The sequence below is a fragment of the Rhineura floridana genome, chromosome 8, assembly GCF_030035675.1.
Source record: "Rhineura floridana isolate rRhiFlo1 chromosome 8, rRhiFlo1.hap2, whole genome shotgun sequence".
NCBI classification, from domain to species: Eukaryota; Metazoa; Chordata; class Lepidosauria; order Squamata; family Rhineuridae; genus Rhineura; species Rhineura floridana.
In genome coordinates, this window is record NC_084487.1 from 43,579,702 (window position 1) to 43,607,202 (window position 27,501).

General features: G+C 45.9%; 1 protein-coding gene across 1 annotated transcript in view; it reads left to right on the forward strand.

Annotated features, from left to right (window-relative positions):
* Positions 1 to 27,501, forward strand: part of MICALL1 (MICAL like 1) — a 58,496-nt gene that overhangs the window by 28,629 nt on the left and 2,366 nt on the right. Inside the window, exons 7-15 of the mRNA XM_061639085.1 lie at positions 3,344 to 3,407; positions 5,466 to 5,866; positions 7,471 to 7,952; positions 10,130 to 10,264; positions 17,877 to 18,003; positions 19,954 to 20,044; positions 20,897 to 20,970; positions 23,712 to 23,826; positions 24,493 to 24,539. Coding sequence (XP_061495069.1) covers positions 3,344 to 3,407; positions 5,466 to 5,866; positions 7,471 to 7,952; positions 10,130 to 10,264; positions 17,877 to 18,003; positions 19,954 to 20,044; positions 20,897 to 20,970; positions 23,712 to 23,826; positions 24,493 to 24,539 — 1,536 coding nt within the window. The remainder of the gene's footprint in view (positions 1 to 3,343; positions 3,408 to 5,465; positions 5,867 to 7,470; positions 7,953 to 10,129; positions 10,265 to 17,876; positions 18,004 to 19,953; positions 20,045 to 20,896; positions 20,971 to 23,711; positions 23,827 to 24,492; positions 24,540 to 27,501) is intronic.

The window sequence follows — 27,501 nt, forward strand, 5'->3', positions numbered from 1 at the left end:
CAATCTGGCGAGGACCGGTGCCCACCAATCGGGAAAGTTTATAAAAATTTCAGGGGGCAGCATGTCCTCACCAAGTGCCTTCCCAGAACTAAGGGAGGCAATAAGTTCTTTAATGTGGCTGGGTGTGAGTGGAGGCCAAAATGGAGACGAGGGCTCACTTTGCGGGAGGAGGGGCTCTCGAGCTAACTGCTGAGTTTGATGGCTTTCAGCAAAGTGATCGTACCACACTCTTGCAGGGATCAGACATGGGTCAGGGGGAAATTAGAGCGAGACCCTCTGGCAACCAGCTCCCAAAATTGTCTGTCGTTTTTATCCTTGACTGCTTGTGACAGAGATTGCCAGCCAGTTCTAACAAAGGACTCCTTTTTATGTTTAAGCAGAGCCTTAAAACTATTAAGTTCTCCCGGGAAAAATTTAGTGGGTCTCTAATAGCCCTCCTGGCACAATTCGTTAGGTATTTCCTGGCCTGTTTGCACTCTTTATCAAACCAACTCTTGGCCCGATGATTGATAGGTCCCTGTAAAGGAGACTGGGTTAACCAGGGTCTCAGAGCATTGATAATGTCTTGATATTGAGTTAGGGGTTCTCCCTTCCCTGTTATAAAGTTTTGCCGACATAATTGGAGGGGAGCACTAACCAATAATTGTGATATTGAAGCATATGTAGTTGGAGACCAGCGGATTCTTCTTTCTGTTGGCAGGTGACCCTCATGGATAAACCGGTGAGAGGGTAAAAGAGAATGGGGGATCTTAAGAAATAGCAAAAGAGGAAAGTGATCACTTTCAACCCTATTGCCTACATCGAAACGTAGTACCTCTGAAAATAAAGCTCCCGAAACAAATATATAGTCAATCATGCTAGCTCCTCTATTGGTCAAATAAGTATATGCTCCATGGGATATATCCAGCTGGGAGCCATGAAGGCACTCCAGGTGGAGCAAATTGATTATCTCGGCTAACCTACGTCCCTGTTGGACTGCGTATCCTGAGAGACCCTAGCATCCAACTGCGGTGTAAAACATGGGCCCTGATTCGAAGAGGCCTCAACCAAGGAGCTGCTAGTTCCCAATCTAGCATTAAAATCACCACATAAGATTATATTCGTACCGGGAAATAGGCGCCCCACTTCCGTCAATGTATCAGACAATTGGTCCCAAATGGAGTCCACTATCACAGATCTAGCTATAGCTGGAGGAAAGTAAACATTAATGCAAATAAGTGGGCCATAAATATCCAGCAAGGCTGCATATGCAAAATGGTATAAGAGGAGAGTTACTATCGAGGGCAGGGAGGAGGAACCTTTTTCAGTCCAAGGCCGCATTTCCTCTTGTGCCTCCTTCTGGGGTGTGTTTAGAGGCAAAAAGTGGGTGGAGCACCGACCTCCATTCTAGTCATGCAAAAGTCAGGTTTCTCCATCCTGTCTCCAGTCAAACAGGAGGCATCATCTCAGTGCAAGAACACACTCCAGCCAGGTGAAAGCGCTTGAGGAGGGCACAAAGTAGGACCAGTGAGCAGCATGGCCTGGAGAAGGGACTCAGACTGGGAGAGTCCTGAGGGCCGGCTAAAGAGACCTGGAGGAACACATTTGGCCTCCAGGCATGAGATTCCCTAGCTGTGTTCTAGGGACTCCTTTTTTTTGTATCTGTGCTCAAAATGGTCTCAGGCTATGGTCTGAAGGCACATGAGGCCAGCACCCTGCTGAAGCTAAGCAGGGTCAGGTGTGGTCAGTACCTGGATGGGAGACCACCTGGGAACCATATGTAAGCCGCCTTGGGTTTCTATCATGGAAAGAAAGGCGGGGTATAAATAAATAAAATACATGAGGTGTTCTGTCTCCCCCTTTCAATAAGCATGTGCTATATGGGAATCTCCTTGGGGGCGGTGCCTCTTTCTGAAAGGATTCTAGAAGCCCCTCCTGCTAAGCATTCTCAGGTTAGCTTTACACCCTTCTATCTGACCGGGGCAGAATTCATTTCCACAGGCAACTATAGTACTGCGACTTTGGACAAAGGGCTGTCGCTCAGGGGTAGATCCTCAGCTTTGTATGAGGAAGGTCCCAAGGTTCAGTCTCTGGCATCTCCAGAGAAATGCCTATCTGAAATTCTGGAAAGACGCTGCCAGTGTTGGCAATACTGAGCTGGATGGACAAAGGGCCTGACTCGGGATAAGGCAGCTTCCTATTTTCCTATGTACACTAGCCTTCTTGAGCTGGTGCCTTCTAGATGCTTTAGACTGCTGGGACTGGTGGGAGTTGTAGTCCAAAACATCTGGAGAGCACCTGGTTGGGTATGGCTGCTGTATACCACTGCTGTAGTTGTGTATGTTCTCTGCCACCCTGCCCCAATATTCTAGTTCTCTGTTGAGATAACCTGGATTCTGTACCCACAAGGAACTAATTTTGCACACCCAATTAACTAAGCATGTTTATGTGCATTTGGTTGTTGGGAGATACTTGATTCTTCATCCACAAGCCTTTTTTTTGTAAGGGCCAGTGGAGTGGATGGGAGGAAAGGCATTGAGATTCAGGATGGGTGTGCCTTGGGCATGGACCAGAGAATTGTAGCCAGGGTGGAGACAAGAAGACCTGTGCGGCTATGCAGTCATGCTCCCAGAAGGCAAGAAGTCTTTGGACTCCTTCCTAGTTTCTGAGATTTCACAAGATGCTGTGCAGCTGCATTTTGTAGCTTTCATCCATAGCTGTAAAGGCTAGACACATTCTTTAAAAACAAAACATCACAGTGTAATGGATTTGGATGTCCTTTCTAGAAGATGACACACATCTCTGTGTTAAGAACATAAAAAAGCCCTGTTGGACCTGGCCAGTGGCCCATCTAGTTCAACATCCTGTTCTTACAGTGGCCAGCCAGATGCCTGTGGTAAGCCTGCAAGCAGGACCAGAGAGCAACAGTGCCTCTCCCCACTTGTGATTCCCAACAACTGGTATTCAGATGTATACTGCCTCCCACAGTGGAGGGAGAACATAACCATCATGGCTAGAAGCCATTGATAGCCTTCTCCATGAATTTGTCTAAACTTCTTTTAAAGCCTTCCAATTTAGTGGCCATCCCTACACCTTGTGGGAATGAATTCCGTGGTTTAACTGTGTACTTCATGAAATATTTTTTTTGTCTGTCCAGAATCTTCCAAGTATCAGCTTCATTGGATGTCCCCAAGTTCTAGTATTTTGAGAGTGGGAGAAATAAAAATCTTCGAATCCACTTTCTCCAAACCATGCACAATTTTATATTCTGCCATCATGTTCCCCCTTGCTTATCTTTTTTCTAAACTAAAAAGCCCCAAACATAACCTTTCTCATTTCCTCATTTTCTTCATTTCTGGATTAGGTCGGCCTTCTGAACCCTGCCCTCCTGTTCCAAAACCCAGAGGCAGACCCACATCCTCAGACCGGTATGTCCTTTTAGCTTGCACATCACGTTGAGACAGTGAGACCAATGTTGAACTTCCCTCCAGCTTCTTTTTTTGCATCCAGACAGATTGAACTGCAGGATGGGCAAATCTTGGGGTTTTTAAGTGCAGGATGAGGACTTACTCAGAACTTGTTATTCAGAGATAGTGATCCCCATTTATTGAAGAGAGAATTCCGCGGTCTCTCTGGACAGTGCACACAATAGCCCCCCAATCTGTGTAACTCATTTCAAAATAGGGCTTACAAGCAACAGTGTGGACCAGGCTTCTTCAACCTGGTGCTCTCCCAGTGTTGTTGGGCTACAACTCCCATCATCCATGAACATTTGCTGTGATGGCTAGGGCTGATGGGAATTGGAATCCAATGACACCTGGAGGGCTCCAAGTTGGGAAAGACTGAGTAGACAGTAAGTTATGCACATATTCCTGTGTAGGAGAAACAGCATGTATTAATTTCCAAACAGGTAACCATGTTAGTCCATTGCAACAGAAACAACAAAAGAGTTGTGGCACCTTAAAAACGAACAAATCTAATAAATCTGTTCATCTTTAAGGTGCTACAAGATGCTTTATCATGTATTGAGAAACTCTTAGTAACTTTAACCACACAGAAGAAAAGATGGAAAGGCTGAATGCCATGTCTGAGTCACTTCTCTTTTCTCAGTCCAGCAAAGATGGAAAGGATTGTTCTCTGTTCTTTGAACTATATGTTGCTTGGGAATCCAAAACTGTTGCTGGTAAAGAAACCAGGGCTGTGTATATTCTTAACTAACAACAACAACAACAAAAAGTATTCTGCCCCAAGAAAAGCAGCTTTCTGCAACTTGTATGAGGAAACCTGCATTATGTCACACTCATGGTGGTGAAGCTTCTGGTCCTGGTTGGCTAAGTTGCTGGGTTGGCACAGAACGTCCAGTCATTCATAGAACTGAGCGATCCAACTTCAGTAAGGGCAGGGAAAGTTGTCCTTGTTGCTGGGATGAAAACTTCACTTGGGAAGGCTGAAGACTGGGGTCACATGACATTGAGAAATTAAGGGAAAGGGAAACTTGGAGAAATCCCAGAGCTTCAGGAGGGGGAAGAGAAATGAGGCTTGAATGAGGGTACAGGAGGCAAGGAATGGATGCAAGCAGGGGCTAATCAGAGAGGGAGGTTTGGAAAAACACAGCACTTAAGGTCAGGAGAGTAGGGTCGGAGAGAGAAATGCTAGGGAGGCTGGTCAAGAGGTAGAGAAGTTGAATGAAGTGGTACAAGACCCTTGGTGGGTTGAAAAGCCTGAGCCTGAGGGGGCAAAGCTGAGTGGAGTCATGAAGTCGAAGTAAGGAGGAGCCAAAGAGAAAGTAGGACTGTGGTGTTGTGGAACTGTGGGTCTAGAAAAGGGGATGGGCGAGCAGGGGTGGGGTGGGGATTGTAGACCAAGAAGTCAAACCCGCAACTGGGTTGCTGCCTCCACAGTCACTAGTAGACCCTGATGAGAGAATTCTGCCAGATGTGGCTTCTACCACCACTGCAGTGGCAGCCCTTTGAAGGCAACAAGGGATGAACATCAGTGGATGATGAGATTTGAATTAACCCGGTAATTCTTTAGCTGCCGGCTTCTAGTGTGCCAAATTCATTCTATTAGCCAGGAGGAGGAGTGAAAGCTCTGCAGTGCATGGAAGTCTCACTTTCTCGCCACAGAACATCCAGCTTCTTCTGTTGCTGTTCTGTTGCACTTTCAAGTCTCTCTTTTCAGCCTTAAAAGTGTAATCTACCTATCCATATGAAAAAAGCAAAATTCAGGGTTGGTGGGTGAATTAAGCTGGGATTTGTGTATATGTTGGGGAGTGAATTTTGTGCTCAGTAGCAGTATGTGGTCCTGTGTGGTGCAGTTGCCGAATACACACAGCTCTGGACACAACAGAGCAAGCATATTGCTCTCTCTTGGGCAGTGCACACAGGGACACCTTCCCACTTGAGAAGAACATTTCTTCCCCATTTTTGGGAACTCCAGTCTCCCCCTTTCATCCTTCCCTTACCCTGTATCTTTTCTCCTATCAGAACTGGTGACTCTCCAAGGCCCAAAGACCCTCCATGGATTGCATTGGTCCAGGGGGAGCCCAAGAAGAAGCCTGCTCCTCCCCCTCCCCCACCGGACAGTAGCAAGGAGAGCCCCCCGAGTGCTTCAGAGGAGGCTGGAGAAGAGGAAGGGAAAGCACGAGGCAGAGAAGGCAGGCTCACTCCCAGGGAGCCAAAGCCCTATAACCCCTTTGAGGAGGAGGAGGAGGAGGTGGAAGAGGAAGAGGAGGGAGTTGTCACACCACAGGTTCCTCCAAAGCAAGAGCAGAGTGAGGACGAATCTAACTCCAAGCTGGCTCATCCCTGGTACGGCATCACCCCCACCAACAGCCCTAAGACCAAGAAACGGCCGGCTCCAAGGGCCCCCAATGCGTCCCCTCTTGGTGAGTCTCCATTCTGCCTTTGAATGGGAAGAACATGAACAAGCACTCTCAGCCATATATCCAGCTTACAAGGTCCCTTTATCTTCTTGCCATGACACCGGCCCTGAGCACAGGGCCGGCTCCAGACTGCAGTGGGCCTTAGCACACACACCCCATATAGCTGGCATGGGCTTAAATAGGCCCAGCTGTATGGCCTCCCTCATTGCTGCATCAGCATGCTGTGTGTGCCATTGCCCAGGATGTGTTGACGCCCCTGCCACCATCTTGGGTGATGGCAGGCATGCACATGCTGGCACAGTGATGTGGGTGGTCGCACGGCTGGGCCTATTTAAGCCCGCACCCGCTGCATGGGGAAGGTGTCGCGTGGGAGGGTGGAGGACCCACGCTGTGGTCTGGGTCAGCATCAGGATTTGTGATCACAATCCACTGTCGGCACAGATCGTAGAGTGGGACTTCCACCCTCTCAGCCACAGGGGCCCCTCTGCTGCAAGGGCCCTCAGCCAGTGCCTGACCTGGCTGCTCGCTGGTGCCAGGCCTGCCTGAGCAGACCCTGAGCCTTCGGCTGCCTCCATCCAAAGTGTGAGCCTTCCATACATACTCTTGAAGGGCTAAGGACCTGGCAGATAGTTATTGCTGGGGTGTTTCCTTGCCCCCTAAGTTCTTCTGATTTCTATTCTGATGTCTCAGTCATGGATCTCCAGGATCACAAGAACTTTCCCTTTCCTCCTACTAGCTTGCAGTTGCTGGGCGGCGGGTTCCTTCTCTAGCAGTGGCATCGGGGCCTGCTACAGCTATGGATAGGATGTGGGGTGCCATGTTGTCCCTCGTCCCTACTGTTCCAGCCTCCCCATTTTGTTTTTGAAAGATGCGTTCTACAAAAAGCCTGGCTGATCTTCATATTGGAGGTTGGGAATAAATTGCCTGCAGCAATGTTCTACGTGGACCCTCTTGTTTCTTTCATCTGCTCTCTGCTTATGATGCACTGTAATTGGAACGGCTCAGATTGGTGTAGGCTTGGGTGGTTGAAGCCTGGTTCTGCCATGTGGCCAGTGGATTAGACCATGGCTGGGGAGCCCTCAGGTGTTGTTGCATCACATCTCCCATCATGCTGGCTGGGGCTGAGAGGAGTTGGAGTCCAGCAACATCTGCGGGGCCACAAGTTCTCCATCCGTGGCGTCTTCCCCACAGTGGCCCTCTCTGGCAAAGATGTTTCATCATGCTGGTCCAGGGGTGGGGAACCTTTTTCAGCCCAAGCGCCACATTTCGTTCTGGGTGGCTTGGCCTTCCAAGGGCCGCATACCAGTGGTGGGCAGGGCCAAAGGCAAAAAGCAGGCAGAGCAGCAGATGTACACTGTAAGCTAGTTCATACACACGGAAACCCCTCTCTGTCCTCCATGCAGACAAGCAAGAGGCATTATCAGAGATTGAGGACACATTCCAGCCAGGCAAAAACACTTGGGGTGTGAATCAGGGCCAGTGAAGGGTGTGGCCTTGGGGGGGGGGTTCAAGGGCCAGATAGAGAGGCCTGGAGGGCTGCATTTGGCTCCTGGGCCTGAGGTTCACCACCCCTGTGCTAGCTTCTCACTTGTCTTTTCCAATTGCAGCTCACCATCCCATCTCCAGGCTCTCCCACTCAGAGCCGTCTTCCTCCACCCCATCACCTGCCCTCAGCCTGGAAAGCATCACGTCTGAGTGTTTGGCCAAGGCTGCTGACAACTTGGACGAGACCTCTGTGCCCAAGAGCTCCTCTGAGCCCACGGTCCACGTTCCAGATGCCTCTTCTGTCGTCTCCTGCTCAGCCCCCCCGCTTGCCGGAGCTTCCTCTGGCGAGGGCCCCACACCTCTGCCCGGCTGCTCCACCAACTCCTCCTTATCCTCCTCCAGCGATTTGGCTGGCGACAGCAGCAAGGCACAGGGGGGACATCCCCAGACTCCCCAAAGCTGTTCAGCTGGGAACTTGAAAACCATCCCTGGAGGAATCTCTCCCAAGCTTCTGGCCGGTGCCACTCCCACGCCCATCCTCTTGGCCTCAGACCTGAGCGGAGGGGCTGCTAGGAACTCTCCTTCACCCAAAGCACAACCAAAGGTAGGTTAGTTTTCTTATGTTCCAGAGGTGAAGCCTGTCTACCCATCCTTCCTTAGCCACTGTCCCCAAAGTTTTTTGTCACACTTGCCTTCCCAGGAAAGATGCTTCAAAGCCTTATGGGAGGAGACGCCATCCCTCTTCCCTGCAGATCTTGTAAACAATTACCTTTTGCTTTGCCTTGTTACTTTAAGAGGTCCTTGTAGTGCCGCCTCTTGACATGGGTTGGAATCAACCCCAAGAAAATGTGTGTGTAACAAATCATCTGGCCAGAGGGCTTTTCTGTCTTAGTATATAGTTCTGGGACATTACAGCTTTTTAGCCTGCTCTCCACTCTCACCATTAGCGCCACCCACTGGTTAAGATATTGCTGTTGTTATGTGCCTTCAAGTTGATTACGACTTACGGCGACCCTATGAATGAGTGACCTCCAGTAGCATCTGTCGTGAATCACCCTGTTCAGATCTTGTAAGTTCAGGTCTGTGGCTTCCTTTATGGAATCAATACATCTCTTGTTTGGCCTTCCTCTTTTTCTACTCCCGGTTAAGCTGTATACTGCCTGTTTTTGTAGTCTCCAAATAATACACTCAAGGCAGAAACTGTAGTTACAGAGTGTGACATGAGGTTTCAGATCCTCTGACAATGCTGATTTAAAAATGACATGCACAACAAAGCTGGCAGAGGGTGAAACAAACAAAATAATTTGCTATTGATCACAGACTGGGACCCTGCAGTTGGTTAAGTAGTGGGCTTACCTGGAGTGTAGAGGATTCCAGTGATATGTTGTACACAGTGTGTAAAAGTGACAAAAAAATCACAGGAACCCCTAAAAATACCCAGGAAATTGTGTATAAAAGTAATTTATAAATAGCAAAACAAGATGAGATCTTGTCACAACAGTTTGAAGCGTCTGGAGAAAATTGTTGTAATTGTTGCACAACATTGGCTACCACTCATGCCTATTTCACATGTAGTTCTGCTATTTGATAAATCATTTTATGCACACATTCCATTGTTTTGGGGGGTTCCTGTGATTTTGTTTGTTGCTTTTCCATATTTTGGGGAACTTCTCAGTTTTGGTTGTGTATAAAAAATGCAAGGTTCTCTCTCATATGTCTTACCTTGATTGCTCTTGTACTGAGGGTATTGTCACAACTAAGCTTTACAGTTGACATTTACTCCCCCCAACAGCTTTTCTTTTCTTTTTTTAAGAAATAATGGAAACCTTAGTGTGGCAAGGCTTACCGTGTTGAACTATAGCTTTAGGTCATCATTCAGCAATTCCACGCCACTTAGAACAGGGATGGGAGACCTTTTTCTTAGGAAGGCTGTTGACTCTTGGGAAAGGTCAGTTGAGGGCTGCATCTAATGGTGGGTGGAGCCAGATCCAACGGTAGATCTACTCCCCTCCCCTGCAATATTGATAATAAATTCTCCATCCATTCTGGCTTTTTGCCCCATTCCCTCCGTACCCCATTAACACAGGCCTAAAATGATCACATACAGAGGGCTTGAACCGAAGGCTGCATGTTTGCACGAACTTGGATTTCTGCATTGAGCAGAGGATTGGACTCAGTGGCCTTATAGGCCCCTTCCAACTCTACTACTCTATAGTTCTATGTGGCCTGCGAACCCCAGGTTCCTACCTCAGTCATTGAGTGTTGCAGGTTTCCCTCCATCTTTTACCCAGGGAAGTGAACAACCCACTACTCCACCATGCAGTGCTGTCTGCCCTGTACCATCAGGATCCTTTCAATTGCATTATGGTGGGTGTGGAGAACTACAGTTGCTCAAGGTGTTGCTAACTACAGTTCCCATCATCCCTGGCTATTGGCCGTGTTTGCTGGGGCTGATGGGAGTTGTAGCTCAACAACCTCTGGAGGGCCAAAGGTTCCCCACACCTGCGCTATGGAGAGCAGTCCTATAGCAGCTAGCTTGCTCTTGGTTCCTGAGGGTGGCCTAGGACACTGAAGTATCTGTCGGAGCATCCCCAGCACTTGTGACTTCTTGCACACCACCTCATTTTCTTTGCTCAGAATCGGGAGTCCCAGCCAATCTCTAAGATAAAAGAAATCTGGATACTTCTTGTATGTCAGTGCTGAGGCACTGTTCCAAGCCTGTGGTAGTATTTTTCCCAGCCTAAGAGATATATTTTGATATTCTACTGTGTTTGTCCCCAGTCATCCTGCAAAGAGAATCCCTTCAACAGGAAGCCATCACCTGCTGCTTCCCCCTCCATGAAGAAAACTCCAAGGGGACCCAAGCCAGCAAGGCCTCCTGCTCCCGGACATGGCTTCCCACTGATCAAGCGGAAGGTAACTGGCCCTGGGGAAGAAAAGAGATGAACTTCTGTGACGTTTGCCATGCTGCTGAAACTCCTAGTTTATTCTGAGGGTGAAGAGAGATTGCATGGGCTGGATCCAGAACTGGCCTATTCTCCACGAGCCATTTTTGACATTTATGATGTCAGGTTATCACACTTCAAAGGAAGGATAAAGAGCACACTCAAAGTGCATTCCCCATTTTTCTTTTCTTCCTTGGCTGTGGCTGCAAAAGTAGAATCTTGTGGTGCCTTCCCTGCCAAAAGCAGGGGTTGCATTCAGTGCGGAAAGCAAGCCCCGCTTGCAGCAGAGATCAGCTGCACTCTGGAGCTCCTGAGTGGAACCAATCCTGGCAGGGCTTGTATTTGGTGCCAGATTTAAAGCAGAGCTTGGAAGATTGCTTTTTAAAAGTAATAAATTACAGTTACAATTACTTGGCCAAAAAAGTAGTAATTACAGTTACAATTACAATTGCTCTGAAAGCAACTGATTACTTTACTTTTTCTCAAAAGTAATCACTACAATTACATTTCAGTTACTTTAAAAAAAATGCCTACAAGGTGCTGGCCCTGGCTGCTTCACATCTAAGTAGCCTAAAACAATATTAAAACTAAACACACACACACAGGGGGTAGTAGAAGGGTTTGAATCCCCACATAGCCATGAAGCTCACTGGGTGACCTTGCCAGTCACTGCCTCTCATGAAAACCCTATTCATAGGGTCACCATAAGTCAGAACCAACTTGAAGGCAGTACATTTATTTTTTATTTTGAAGTTTATTATTATGATAATGCAGCATTTCAAATTAATTCTGTATGACAAGCATTCCATGCCAAGCTTGGAAAACCAAGGAGGAGGTATAAAATGTAGACAAAAATACTTTTGACAAAATGCCGTTTATCCTTTATATCTATATCTATAATTAACAATACAGCTGAATGATGTATGTAAAGTATTTTTTCTCTTTCCCTTTTTTATTAGTATTTTAGTACTACTGCTAAAGTTCTGATGAAAGAATAAAGCATTCATTAGCCAAATTCAAATGATTAGAACACATCACATAAATTCCACTGAAGTTGGAGTTTTTGCCATAGAAAAGGCAAAAAATACATACCCTATGATAGCCCAATAGACAATCAGAACTAATATAAAACCCTATTGCTTCTCATTTGCAAATGTTCAAGATCTAAGGTAACTCTAGATCATGTGAGTTCAGGTGATGCATGTTATGTAAATTTGTATAGATATTAGCAGAGATTGTCAACAGTCTGAGATGTGTGTGTGCCAATGTGTGCGTTTACCTACGTGGCAGGCTTTTACCCTGCACTGAGATCACTGAGACTTAAGACTTGGTAAAATAAGAAAAGCTATTTTATTTATAGAAATACATAGTAGATAAGAAAGACATACCTAGTTCTAACTAACTTGGAGGCGCAACACTCAGGTTTGGGAGTTGCCCTCATGGCTCAGGAGGGAGAGAGCAGAGACAAAGGTGTCTCCTCTCTCTTGGATTACTTTATTAACTGCATTCTGTGTTTGCCTCTGTAATTCTCACTTTTTTTTACCCACTGTTTGAATGTCTTTTGGGAATGCCTACTGATTATTTGTTATCATTTTGGGCTGATTACCTTCAGCTAATATCTCACCAAAATTGCATACACATGACAGATTTAAAGCACATTTCCACCACCACCCCAAAAAAGAATCCTGGGAACTGTAGTTTGTTACGGGTGCTGGGAATTGTAGCTCTGTGAGGAGTAAACTACAGTCCCCAAGATTCTTGGGGAAAAGCCATGTGCTTACATGTATGGTGTCTACTGGGAGACTCTTACGGATTGATTCTATACTCCCAGAAGTAAATCCTATTTACTGCTATGGGAATTACTTCCAAGTAAGTATGCTTGGAATTGCAGCTTTTAGGTCATGCTTAATAGCCACCTTGTATCAAATTGAACAGTTTCCAATCAGATTTAAATACTAACCACTTAAACTGGTCAGAGTGTCATTCCCTCTATTTCTGAAGCTCAGGCTGGAAGTGTTGTTGCTTATGTAGCCATGGTATCACCATCCATACTACACATAATAAGGAGTATTAGTGGGCAAGAGGGAACCCCAAGTGTTGCAGAATACAAAAAAGTGAGAGAGAAAACAGAAAGGGGATGACTCCCAAAACAGCCCAAATGAGTACTGAGCATGCTCTGTTATGGAATGCTCAGTGGCTGTGTGAGTGAGTGAGTGAGTGAGTGAGTGAGTGAGTGAGTGAGTGAGTGAGTGAGTGAGTGAGTGAGTGAGAGAGTGAGAGAGTGAGAGAGTGAGAGAGTGAGAGAGTGAGAGAGTGAGAGAGTGAGAGAGTGAGAGAGTGAGAGAGTGAGAGAGTGAGAGAGTGAGAGAGTGAGAGAGTGAGAGAGTGAGAGAGAGAGAGAGAGAGAGAGAGAGAGAGAGAGAGTGAGAGAGTGAGAGAGTGAGAGAGAGAGAGAGAGAGAGAGAGAGAGAGAGAGAGAGAGAGAGAGAGAGATGTCTCAGCTAACAGAAAATTATAGAACAGTAGAGTTGGAAGGAACCTTTAAGGTCATCGAGTCCACACCCCTGCTCAATGCAGGAATCCAAGTTAAAGCACACCTGACAGGTGGCTGTCCAGCTGCCTCTTGAATGCTTCCAATGTTGGAGAGCCCACCACTTCCCTAGGTAATTGGTTCCATTGTCATACTGCTCTAATGACTGACAGTCCTTTTTTGAGTGTTGAAAGGTGTTTCAAATAAAATTCTAACTTTTATAATAGTCCAGATTTTTTTAATGTCCATATGATTGATGGGCAGGCTGGAAAGAAAAATGACTCACTAAGGCTACATCCACACCAGACATTTATTCCACTTTAAACAGTCATGATCTCAGAATCCTGGGAAGCGTAATTTGTGAAGGGTCCTGAGAGTTGTTAGGAGACCCCAATTCCCCCCACAGAACTCCAGTCACAGAATTGTCTGAGAAGAGGGGCTGACTGTTAAACCACTCTGGACATTGGAGCTCTGTTGGGAGAATAGGAGTCTCCTAATAACACTCAGCACCCGTCACAAACTACACTTGCCAGGATTCTTTGGGGGAAGTCATGACTGCTTAAAGTGGCATAAATGTCTGGCGTGGGTGTGGCCAGAAGGTCATCCAGCGAGTTCATGGCTGTGGTAAGATATGAACTCAGAACGTCCCAGCTGCACCCAGCATGGAACTACACTTTCAGCAGCAAATACCAGAAAACCAACTAAATGTGTGCTGTCAATGTGCAAAGCATTTGCTGGGGTGCATTTCGGTAGGTGAAGCAGGAGATAGATGGAAGGGGCTGTTTTCCATGCCTGCCACTTTACCAGTGCAATGCCCCATATTTTTCCTTATTGAACTCCATCAGCTAGGGGAAAGTGGCCAGGGAAGGGGTTGCAGATAAAAAGTTTCAGCAGCAAATTACCCCCTCTCATCACCTCTCCCTAACAAAATGCCCCCCACATCAGTAGCAGACACCAGCAGGGAAGTTCTTTTTGAGTTGTAATTCAGCTCTCATTCTGTTAATTCCCAAACTACACCAGTTGTCATTTTGACCTACATGCATAGGGAGAAAGACAGTGTAAAGGGTGTGCACAAGGGGGAGGGGATGACAAAGGATTTAGGACTTAAAGATTTAATATTCCATGAGTAGAAAAAAATACCCTATGCAAATGTCTATATTATTGCAGAAAAGTTCAGTTCTACATACGTTTGCCATCTTTTCCTCAAGCACAACTGTTTTTGAGATAACAGTCTTATTCTCTCTTGCCCTTCACCAAAAAGCCATGTTTGTTGTCCAGTATGTGAAATGACTGCAAGCAGGTGCAGCCCAAGACATTTTGCTACTTGAAGCAGAAGAGCAAATGGTGCCCTGACCCCATGTCAAGGTCATAGTACCACAGCTTGAAAAGTTATGTTGGCATTTGAGACAGAAAATCTCACAAGTACCTCTTCCTGACAGTAAATATACAACAACCAAAAATTAAAATAGCTAATAATTTGTTGCATGGTGCCCCAAATTAGTTGCTTGGGGTAGTCACCTCTTGCTGCCTAGTGAGAGTCGCTCTATGAGAGGCACATAACTGAAGCAAAACACACAAACAGAAGTATGAGACTGCACCTACCTCCTAGTCTCTTGCCAGTTCCCAATTTTCACCCTCTCTGGAGGGGTGCAAGGACAAGCAGAGGGGATGCAAAGAGGGTGCAAGGACAAGCGGAAGGGATGCAAAGAGGGTGCAAGGACAAGCGGAGGGGATGCAAAGAGGGTGCAAGGACAAGCGGAGGGGATGCAAAGAGGGTGCAAGAACAAGCGGAGGGGATGCAAAGAGGGTGCAAGGACAAGCGGAGGGGATGCAAAGAGGGTGCAAGGACAAGCGGAGGGGATGCAAAGAGGGTGCAAGGACAAGCGGAGGGGGTGCAAAGAGGGTGCAAGGACAAGCGGAGGGGGTGCAAAGAGGGTGCAAGGACATGCGGAGGGGGTGCAAGGACAAGCGGAGGGGGTGCAAGGACAAGCATAGGAGATGCGAGGACAAGCAGGGGGTGCCAGGAAGAGCAGAGGGGGCGGGCGAGCAGGCTGAGGGAGGCAGGACGAGCAGGGGGGCAGGGAGAGTAGGCTGGAAAGGGTAATACATACACTCACCTCCACAGCTCTTCACTTCCATTCTGCTGCTTCTGCCTTCTACTACTCCTTGCCCTCCAGCGCTGTCTGACTCTTCACTTCCTCCCTCGTGCCTCCATAGAGCACGAGGGAAGAGCTAAACAGCACAGAAGCCCAGTTTGAGGCACATATCTTTCTCCACCATTCCACCAATCACAGCAGCAGATGATTTCCCCTGCTTTCCCCCCCAGTAACGTCCAAAAGTAACGCAAAAAAGTTACATTTGCAGCTCAAAAGTAATGAAATTGCCTCTCGTTCTGTTACATACAAAATGTAACGAAGTTACCCACTCGTTATGCAAAATAGTAACAAATTACAAGTAACTCGTTATTTCTAACGAGTTACTTCCAAGCTCTGATTTAAAGGCACTGAATGCAAGCCCCACTTGCAGTGGAACTATCAAGAGAGGAACAATTATATAGCATCAGGTGTGGGGCAGGTGAGTGAGGCTTGAGGAAAGCCTCGTGGGCCAAATTGGGACCCTTTATGTGCCTAAGTAGGCCTGCAGGCAGACTTTCTTTCTATGCTGCATGGACTGCAGGCAAAAAGTCTTCCTTCAGAAAATGGAAGTCTTGTCCGAATGAAGAAAATAAAAAAGAACACAAACTCTGGCAAAAGAAATGCAAGAAGACAATAAGGGATGCTAAAAAAGAATTTGAGGAGCACATTGCTAAGAACATAAAAACCAACAACAAAAAATTCTCTAAATACATTCAAAGCAGGAGACCATCTAGGGAGGCGATTGGACCCTTGGATGATAAGGGAGTCAAAGGTGTACTAAAGAACGATAAGGAGATTGCAGAGAAGCTAAATGAATTCTTTGCATCTGTCTTCACAGTGGAAGATATAGGGCAGATCCCTGAACCTGAACTAACATTTGCAGGAAGGGATTCTGAGGAACTGAGACAAATAGTGGTAACGAGAGAGGAAGTTCTAGGCTTAATGGACAATATAAAAACTGACAAATCACCGGGCCCGGATGGCATCCACCCGAGAGTTCTCAAAGAACTCAAATGTGAAATTGCTGATCTGCTAACTAAAATATGTAACTTGTCCCTCGGGTCCTCCTCCGTGCCTGAGGACTGGAAAGTGGCAAATGTAACGCCAATCTTCAAAAAGGGATCCAGAGGGGATCCCGGAAATTACAGGCCAGTTAGCTTAACTTCTGTCCTTGGAAAACTGGTAGAAAGTATTATTAAAGCTAGATTAACTAAGCACATAGAAGAACAAGCCTTGCTGAGGCAGAGCCAGCATGGCTTCTGCAGGGGAAAGTCCTGTCACAGTAACCTATTAGAATTCTTTGAGAGTGTCAACAAGCATATAGATAGAGGTGATCCAGTGGACATAGTGTACTTAGACTTTCAAAAAGCGTTTGACAAGGTAACTCACCAAGGACTTCTGAGAAAGCTTAGCAGTCATGGAATAAGAGGAGAGGTCCTCTTGTGGATAAGGAATTGGTTAAGAAGCAGAGAGTAGGAATCAACGGACAGTTCTCCCAATGGAGGGCTGTAGAAAGTGGAGTCCCTCAAGGATCGGTATTGGGACCTGTACTTTTCAACTTGTTCATTAATGACCTAGAATTAGGAGTGAGCAGTGAAGTGGCCAAGTTTGCTGACGACACTAAATTGTTCAGGGTTGTTAAAACAAAAAGGGATTGTGAAGAGCTCCAAAAAGACCTCTCCAAACTGAGTGAATGGGCGGAAAAATGGCAAATGCAATTCAATATAAACAAGTGTAAAATTATGCATATTGGAGCAAAAAATCTTAATTTCACATATACGCTCATGGGATCTGAACTGGCGGTGACCGACCAGGAGAGAGACCTCGGGGTTGTAGTGGACAGCACGATGAAAATGTCGACCCAGTGTGCGGCAGCTGTGAAAAAGGCAAATTCCATGCTAGCGATAATTAGGAAAGGTATTGAAAGTAAAACAGCCGATATCATAATGCCGTTGTATAAATCTATGGTGCGGCCGCATTTGGAATACTGTGTACAGTTCTGGTCGCCTCATCTCAAAAAGGATATTATAGAGTTGGAAAAGGTTCAGAAGAGGGCAACCAGAATGATCAAGGGGATGGAGCGACTCCCTTATGAGGAAAGGTTGCAGCATTTGGGGCTTTTTAGTTTAGAGAAAAGGCGGGTCAGAGGAGACATGACAGAAGTGTATAAAATTATGCATGGCATTGAGAAAGTGGATAGAGAAAAGTTCTTCTCCCTCTCTCATAATACTAGAACTCGTGGACATTCAAAGAAGCTGAATGTTGGAAGATTCAGGACAGACAAAAGGAAGTACTTCTTTACTCAGCGCATAGTTAAACTATGGAATTTGCTCCCACAAGATGCGGTAATGGCCACCAGCTTGGATGGCTTTAAAAGAAGATTAGACAAGTTCATGGAGGACAGGGCTATCAATGGCTACTAGCCGTGATGGCTGTGCTCTGCCACCCTAGTCAGAGGCAGCATGCTTCTGAAAACCAGTTGCCGGAAGCCTCGGCAGGGGAGAGTGTTCTTCCTGCTTGCGGGCTTCCCCCAGGCACCTGGTTGGCCACTGTGAGAACAGGATGCTGGACTAGATGGGCCACTGGCCTGATCCAGCAGGCTCTTCTTATGTTCATATGTTCTTATGACTTCAGAATTTGTCTCCTTAAGAATGTCAGCCAAAACAATTTTCTGTCTCTCATGGTTGTGTAAGAAACCATAGGAAGCATGCAGGCAGTGCCAAAGAATCTAGCATCACTGCTTTCTGTCCTGTGTCTTGCCCATATCCATGTATCTGTATCTGTTTATCTATACAATGTATTTTCTGTAACTTTTATTTCCCTTCTCCCACCCTGGAGTCAACTGGTATCTTTCAGAAAACCACGACTGGCTTGCCAGAAATCAGAAACATGATTCTTGGTTCTTTGTCTTTTTTCAGGTTCAGTCAGACCAGTACGTCCCGGTGGAGGATATCTATGGCGAGATGGACAGCATTGAGCAGCACCTGGATGAGCTGGAGCATCGAGGAGTCGAGCTGGAAAGGAAACTCCGCAGCATGGAGAATGGTAGGATGGGTGATAACCACCTGTGAGGCTGGGCAGAGCAAGGCAAAAGGCAGGAAGAGTCTTGGGATATAAAGCAAAGTTTAATGAAACCGCCAGCCAAGCCCACTTTTCCAGGTCTTTGTGTATATGCAGGGGTGAATGCTACAAAATACTCTACGTGTACACTTCTTGTTTATTAAACAAATGCAGATATCACCTAATCCATGGTTAGGGAACCTTTTTCAGCCCAAGGGCCACATTCCCTTCTAGGTAGCCTTCCAAGGGCCACAGGCAAAAGTAGATGGAACACCAAATGTAAATTTCCCCTTTCTACAGTAGGTTAGCTTCTACATATACTCACACACCCTTCTCTCATTCTCCACCCAGACAAGCAAGAGGCATTATTAGTGTTCAAGGACATATTCCAGTCAGGCAAAAAACCCTGGAAGCAGGTCAGTGGGGGTGGGGGATACCTGGGGAGAGGGGGTGTGGTTGAAGACGGTTCCAAGGGCCAGATAGAGAAGCCTAGAGGGCCACATTTGGTCCCTGAGCCTGAGGTTCTCCATCTATGACTCTTTTTTTAATTACCTAAGTGGCAAAGAGCATAAGATGCAAACCACTCAGTCAATCAAAACAAATGGACAATACAAGGCTGGTCACACTTCAGGGAAAATGTGAGTGACCATGCACGGTATTGTATAGAAACACGAAGACTGGGCCTGAACACTGGCAGCCAATGGGAGCAGCAGAGAAAGGTTTGAGGGCAAGTCTGCTGAGAGGGGAAATACCCAAATGCACAAGGTGGAGAAGCTCAGTTGAGACATATTGGCCTCCACGTTTGCTGGGGAAGGATGGAAGTGAAGGAAGTAGTATTGTGAAGCTTATTTGGCTGCTGTTCAGGAAAAGGTCTGGTTTTGAGTGACTCCTGCTTTTAGCTAGGGAGAGAGTAAATTGGATTGTGACAAGGTGCTGGTTGATGCAGAAAATAGTAGTAATAATAACAGTAGTAGTAATAATTAATTAACTAAATTTCTATCCCATCCAGGGCAGCAAACAACAAAGCGGCAAAACAATACCATATTTACTTTTTTAAAAAAGTGATTAAAATCATTTAAAAACAATCACCTATCCTCAGAGCCAACAATTTCAAGGTTGCCAGGAATGGTATCTTTCAACCACCATGCCTGGGTGAATAGGAATGTTTTTACATTCTTCCTGAATGTTGTTAATGAGTGGGAGAGACACACCTCACCAGGGAGGGCATTCCCAAAACACAGAACTGCCACCAACCAGGGCCAGAGGCACCTGGGCCACCCGCAGCGGTGGCACCACCAACAGGACCTCGCCCGCCAACCATAGAAATAGCACACCAGTCCTGACAGCTTCATTTCCTGCGTTAGTTGGAGGGCAGGGGATCACTGACTGGGCTTTGAGGAATGCAAGCGGAGACTGAGCGCTGTTGAAAGATGCATGATGCTCTGCAGTTCCAGCAAAGAGGCTGTTGGGGTGCGCTGCCTGTAGAGGCCAGTGTGGCTCTGTTCACAGCAAAGGCGAGGGGGGAAATCATTGTGTGCTGGCAGCTTGGAAAGGACGAGGGAGGTAAAAAAACCAAAAATATCTAATCTGCTTGGTAAGTATTTGTGTGCAGAGATTGAGGAAATGCTGCCGTGTACGTCTCTGCTTCAAAAATAGCACTCCTAGATCTTGGTTGCCCTGAAGCCAGTATTGAGTAACAGTAAGAGATGCTCCAGTTGCATTATCCCTTTGCCTGTGTGGTGTAGACGTCTTGGGGAAGAGCTGTAGCTCAGTGAGTAGAGTACATGCCCTGCATTCAAAAGGTCCCAGGTTCAACCTTTAACCCTGGAGAGCCAATGATGAACCAATGGTTCAATTTGGTATAAGGCAGCTTCCTGTCTTCACCACATGTGTGTGCTTCTGAGCTTTCTTTCCCTCTGTCCCTTTGACCAACAGATGTTCCTGAAGATGGTCTGCTGGTCGACTGGTTTAAGCTCATCCATGAGAAGCACATGCTGGTGCGTCGCGAGTCTGAACTCATCTATATGTGAGTACAAATAACAGATTTTGGCTACAGTTCCAAGCACGTTTTCCACGGAGCAAGTCCCACTCTTCGCAAACTTAATTCTGAGCCTTGAAGGCTGGTCCAAACGGGGACATCAGAGATAGAGTTAACCTGTGGCCCTCCATCTCCTGTCGGCCTCAGCTAGCATAGCCAAATGATGATGGGAGTTGTAGACCATACATCTGAAAAGGCCACAGATTCTCCACTGGTGAGGTAGCTCTTTCAGCCTCATGAAAGGTACTTAGTCTGTACTTTGACGAGTTTGCTGCGGTAGGAAATTCTGTCATGGCAGGAGGGATGTTTGTGCACATGCGCATGCAGCTGTAAGAATTCCTCACTTCACATGCAGCAGAAATGTAGGTCCCATGGAGGTATGTGCGATGGAGCTCATTTACAATTGCTGCAGAAGCCACCAAGTATTGCTAAGCTGAAATTCCAACCGTAGATGCTCTGGGCAAAGTGAGGAAGGCCTTCATTTGTAGAGCTATATGGAAAAGATGTTATTCCTCACAGAGAGAACCTCACAGCTTGGATGAGCTATAGTTTGAGACTTGAAAGCCCTCAAAGTCATCATCTTCTTTAGCATCCATTAATGGAAACAGCTGTGACCACCCTGTGACATAAAACCCTCCCCCCAGTTGTCGCCACCTCTTTTCTTGGATAAGATTGAAATGACAATCAGTCTGTTGCTGGATTTCAGGGACATCCAGTGTTCAGACTGTTCCCTGGAAGAATGTTCTTTCAAAAGGACCACTTTCCTCACTGAAGATTCCCACCTACCCATCCTCGTGCTCCCAGGCCTTGCTGATAATGCTCCTCTTCCCTTCTTTTTAGTTTCAAGCAGCAGAACTTGGAGCAGCGTCAGGCTGATGTGGAGTATGAACTGCGATGCCTTCTCAATAAACCTGGTAAGTCTCTTTAGGGTGTACTCCTGCCAGGTTTTTTAAGTAATCCTTGCTTTATCATTTGAAAATGATTGCAATCATTTTATATTTTACTTAATGTGGTTAAAGAAAGCCCTTTCACAAGGGTCTAAGTGAGGAGACCAGTCAGGCTATAAGGGCTACTTTTTATTTCTGGCCTTGCTGGGATGGCTGGCCCTCCAGGGTGCTCATTTAGAATTCTTTGAGCATCAAACTAATCTTCTGTTTCTTCATGCTGTAGCACTTTTAATAAGGTGCTTTCAGTTTCCTCAATGGCATTAAAAAGTCAGGAATGGGAATGTTTTGTTTGAAGTATTTTTACCCCGCTCTTCAGCAAAAAATAAAATAAAGGCTCTTAGAGCAGCTTACAAAGCTCAGTAATAAGACCATCCCTGCCTTCAGGATTGCTATCTAAAAGACACAACACAAAAGGAAAAGGGATTGGGAGGGAAGAGGGAATAAGCAAACTCAGGCACTAGTTCTTAGATTATGGAGTTCTTTTAATGACCAGCTGGAATGGAAACACTTCAAGGAGAGGAGGAGCCAAAAGTTGCTGATCTCTCAGCAGAGCCAGTAGGGCGGGCCTGCTTCTATTCTCTCCCTCTGCAGCATTCTGACGGAACAGTTGTTGCAGGATGACAGTTGAGGGAGAGGAAAAGCCTGATGGAGATGGCTTCTGAGCAGAGCTGATGGAGTGGTCCTTCTTTCCTTCTGCTTCAGTCTGATGGAATGGCAGGTTAGGAATCTGCCTTATACCAGGACAGACCATTGGTCCATCTAGCTTAGTATTATGTACACTGACAAGCAGTGACTTTTGTTGGTTTCCGCCATTGAATTGAACCTGGGACCTACTGCAAGTGAAGCCCAAGTGCTGCTAGTTTAAACCACTGTTCTTCAACCTGGGGTCTCTAGATGTTGTTGGACTACAACTCCCATCATCCCCAGACAGCGTGGTCAGGGATGATGGGAGTTGGGTCTCAGATATTGATGGACTACAAAACTGAAGAACAGTGGTTTAGACAACTACCATTACCCATGTTAGCTTAGAAGAAATCCCAATTTGAATCTTCTGTCTGTCATGAACTTACTTGGTGGCCTTAGACAAGCCACTGTCTCTTGGCCTCAATCCCATCTGCAGTATGAAGAAAATAATGCTGACCTACCTTACAGGGTTACTCTAAGGATTACTGAGACTGAAGCATTTCAGAATTGTAACATGAACCTGTTTGGTAGAGGCAAAATATTCCTGAGAGCAGAATATCATGCTTTTCACCAGTACTAGCCATCTGCAGATATTTGTTCATGTTTGTAATGGTAAATAGCGCAGTCCCAATCTCATCCTACCCACCTCCTCCTCCCTGGTGCTGCTCCTGCCTTGTCCCTGGGCCTATGTGACTGTTGCAATGTAACATGTGCCTAGGGATCCTTGTGCATATGCACAGCCTGAAATGCACGATCTATATTCTCTTACTTTGTACTCATTGAACATGATGGGCCTACATATGTTGCCAATTTTGTCTACCAGCAGCTCTCCAGGGTCTTGAACAAGAGAGCTTTCCTTGGCCCAGCCTCCAGAGAGGCTTTTAACTAAAGTTGCAGGGGAACAAAGTGTGGACTTTCTAATATAAAACATCTGCTCTGTCACTGATTGTGGCCTGTCTGAGACTACATTGAAGGATATTGCTTCTCCCAATCCTTTGTTTCAACAAACATTGACTGCCAGCAGAGAGCACTGTTCATTAAAACAAGAGGTTCTGTCCCCATTGCCAGCCTTGCGTAGATGGCATTTCCTGGCCTAGTTTGTTAATGAGAGTCCAGTGAGAGGGATGCTGCCAAAATAGGCTCAAGACAGGAATGATCTGTAGAAGGGTACAGAGAAGACCATAGCGAGCAAACCCCAATCTGTTTCGAGCCGCTATTGACCCTTTTGTCAGGAGAACTCTGAATATCATGTTAAGTCTCAGACAAGAAAGTCAGGAAAGCATGAACGCACAAAACTGTCTTGTACTGAGTCACAGTCTTTAAACATTGGTCTGTCTAGCCCAATGCTGACTATCTGAAGGGCAGCGGCTGTCTAAAATCCCAGGCAGAGGTCTTTCTTAAGTCATCTTTCCTACCACCTGAGATCCCTTTGACTCAGGGGGGCTAATCTGCAGCCCTCCAGATATTGTTGAACTACAACTCTCATCAGCCCTAGCCGGCATGGCCAAATGTCAAGGATAATGGGAGGTATAGTCCAACAGCATGGGGAGGACCACAGTTTCCCCATCCCAGTTTTAACTAGAGATAACACTCTCTCTTCCACACAGTCCCATGGATTGTAGTATTTAAATAAGTCTTAAGTCTTTTATACTTAACGGTGTCGCATGCTAGGATAGAAAGCCAGAAATTGTTCAGCTTTCATGGTATTTCCAGCACTGAGTGCATTCCAGGAGGAGCATATTGGGGTCAGACAAACACTTCTCGTGAAACATTTTACAGATCAGAAGTTTGACCATCTTGCCTGAGGAAATGCATCATGTAGCTCCTGCATTGCTGTGCACTGCTGTTCTGTGCTGCGGTTTTATTACCGGTTATTCTTGCGCTTTTATTTTATGATGTTAATGTAAATTGTACTTGTTTTAATTGTGATATTTTTGTTAGCCTGCCCTGGAACTGTTTGGTGAAGGGCAGACTGTAAGCACAAATAATAAATAAATAACTCCTACACCCTTCTTGGCGGGCAGAGAAAGAGTGGACAGATGAGGACCGCGTGAGGGAAAAGGTGTTGATGCAAGAGCTTGTGACCATTATTGAGCAACGGAATGCCATTGTCAACTGCCTGGATGAGGACCGGCAAAGGTAGCATGAGGGGAAGTCAGTGGCAGTAGGCTGCTTGCTTCTAAATAGCAGATTTGGGAAGACAGTAACACTGGTTGTAACTGTACATAGCACAACTGCACAAATGCCATTCTTACACCGGCAAAACACATCAGCACCCGGACTTTGTCCAAGGGACTGATGCTAGAAGCTTGGGCAGAGGTGTGGTGTGTCAAGGATCTGAGAGAATGCTTTGTCTACTAGGGCAAGGATGGTGAATCTGTGGCCTACAACTCCCATCATCCCTGACATCTGGCTGTGCTGGCTGGGGCTGATGGGAGTGGGAGTCCAACAACATCCAGAGGACCACAGGTTCTCCCATTCCTGACACAGGAAGTATTGGCTGAACAGTATTTGGAGAAGAGCAACTTCTGGCATTTCTGGGCATAATGAATATAGGAAGATACTGAGTCAGACCACTTGGTCCATCTAGCTCAGTATTATTCTACATTGACTGGCAGCAGCTCTCCAGGGTTTCATACAGAGGTCTCTCCCAGCCCTACCTGGAGATGCTGGGGTTTGAGCCCAGGTAAAGCAGATGCTGTGCCACTGAGCTATGGCCCTTCCCCATAATGAGGTCTCAGAAGCTGCACCTTGACTGTTCTCGCTAAGGCGGATTCTCACTCTTGCTTTCTCTTGTTTTGCCAGGGAAGAAGAGGAGGACAAAATGTTGGAAGCCATGATTAAAAAGAAAGGTATGAGAGGACTGAGGTCCAGGAATGAAGAGCTATGGAGTCCCAATGTTGACACTTGACTCCTGAGTATTATTTATGAAAATATTTGCACCCTCCCCCATCTTTGTACAGTGCCTTGCAAAAGTACTCAGACTCCTGACGAACACTCTCATATTACTGAATTACAAATGGTACGTTGTAATTTCGTTCTGTATGATATTTTAGTTTGAAACACTGAAACTCAAAATCAATTATTGTAAGGTGACATTGGTTTTATGTTGGGAAATATTTGTAGGAAACAAAAAACTGAAACATGTTGCTTGCATAAGTATTGAACCGCTGTGCTGTGGAAACTCCCAGTTTGCACAGATGAAAGAAATTGCCCTATTGAGGACACAATTACCTTACCATTGGCCTCCACCTATGAACCATTAAAGTTTGCTGTCACATTGTCAAGATAAAAACCCCACTGTTGAAGGATCGTTGGTCAGGCTGTGGATCTGAAGGAAAATGAAGAATGCATAGACTGCATGAATGCATAGATTTGGAAAAGGTACAAAATAATATCCAAGTGTTTGGATATCCCAGTGGGCACAGTTGGATCAATAATCAGGAAGTGGAAGCTGCGTCACACCACCCAGGCACTGCCAAGAAAAGGCTGTCCCTCAAAACTCAGCGCTTGAACAAGGAGACTTGTGAGATAAACCATACAGAGGCCAACAATCACTTTGAAGGAGCGACAAAGTTCAGTGGCTGGGAGTGGAATAATGGTGCACCAGTCAACCATATCAAGAGCTCTGCCTAACACTGGCCTGCATGGGAGGGCGGCAAGAAAGAAGCCGTTACTCAAAAAGTACTATCTCAAAGCATGTCTGCAGTTTGCCAGAAAGCATGAGAGTGCCCCAGCTGCGATGTGGGAAAAGGTTTTGTGGTCAGATGAGACCAAGATAGAGCTTTTTGGCCAAAACTCAAAGTGCTGTTTGTGACACAAACCTAACACTGCCCATGCCTCAAGACGCACCATCCCTACAGTGAAGAGTGGTGGCAGCATCATGCTGTGGGGATGCTTCTCATCATCAGGGACTGAGCATCTTGTTAAAATAGAAGGAAGAATGGATGGAGCAAAATACAGGGAAATATTGCAAGAGAACCTGCTTCAGTCCATTAAAAAACTGAAGCTTGGAAGGAAATTCACTTTTCAGCAGGACAATGATCCCAGCACAAGGCCAAAGCAACATTGGAGTGGCTGAAGAACAAAAAGGTGAATGTCCTACAGTGGCCCATTCAAAGTCCTGATCTCAATCCCATTGAGAATCTGTGGCGCTCTTTGAAAATTGTGGTCCACAAGCGACATCCAACCAACATGAATGACCTGGAGCAAATCTACCAAGAAGAATGGTTCAAAATCCCTCCGACACTGTGTGCAAAGCTGGTACGTACCTACCCCAAAAGACTTAAAGCTGTTATTGCAGCGAAAGTTGGCTCTACCAAACATTAATGTGTGAAGGCTGAATACTTAAGCAAGCAAGATTTTTCAGTTTTTTGTTTCTTACAAACATTTCCCAACATAAAACTAATGTCACCTTACAATAATTGATTTTGAGTTTCAGTGCTTCAAAATAAAACATACAGAACGAATTTACAATGTACCATTTGTAATTCAGTAATATGAGAACATTGGTCAGGGGTCTAAGTACTTTTGCACGGCACTGTAGATATTAGGACGGTTAGCCAGGACACCATGTGTGTGTTTATTTTTCAAGTAAACATACTAAAAAGCCTCAATTCTGCTCCAAGAAAAGCTGGATTGTATGGCTTTGTATAAATGGTGCAAATGGGGTAAATTGGCATGAATTCTCTTATTTCTAGATGCAGTGGGAGCAGCAAGTGGGGGGAGAGAAATTTGGGGTGGGAGGGATGTCAAATGATGCTCCTTGATTTTCTTCCCAAACTGTCTTTGGCTGTGGGTGATGCATGCACACTTCACTCTGCTGTTGGGGGATATCCCAGCCAGCCAAGGGCAGCACACTCTCACTAGCCCTGACCCAAGGGTTTATTTTTATTTATTTATTACATGTATGTCCGCTCTTCCTCCCGAAGGGAACCTGGGGTGGCAAACAGCAAGTGGCAAAACACTAAAAACATATCTAATTTAAAAAAAAAAAAAAAAAAAAACATATTTAAAAACAATTACAATACAGATGTGGACTGGAATAAGGTCTCTACTTTATAGGGCTTGCTGATAGAGGAAGGTCTTCAGCAGGTGCCAAAAAGACAATAGAGACGGCACCTGTCTGATATTTAAAGGGGGGATTCCAAAGGGTAGGTGCCACAAGAACTGTGTTGAGCTGAGCTTGCTTCCCTTAGCCAACACACAGAGCAGCAAATCTCTCCCTTTAACAATCATTTTGGAGATGTAGGGAATCTGAGTTCTGCTTTGCCCCCTCTGAAGCAGTTGTGAGGGAGGAAAGGGAGAAGCATTATGCCAAAGAACCCAGATCCTTCACCTTAACAGTTGCCTGGGAGCCAAAGGGAGTCTTAAGTACTCCCTTCCCTTTCTTTCTGAAGCAACTTCAAAGGAAGAACACAAACCATAAAAGCTTTGTATGGATACACACTTGTTTTTGCTAATTTACTAATTTAGTCTGGTTATGCTACCCATAAGGCAAGAAACTAAGCAAAGCACTGAAGCCCTGCCCCCAAATGTTGGATATTCGGTTTCCTTTATATGGCATCTGAGATTTTACCTGTGTACTTTCTTGTCTTTTCTTCACAGCCATAAGGGCTAGAAATTTGCATCTTTCGTCTGTTTTTTTTTTTTAAATCAGGTAGTTAATTCAGTAACCAAGAAAACACTGAGTTTTCTCTGTGCTCCTACAGAATCACAGGATATAGACTACTTTGGGAACCCTGAACACCAGGTGATAATTCCAGTTTGAGATTGTATCTCATGCATTACCCTTGAAGTGCATATTTGATTTGG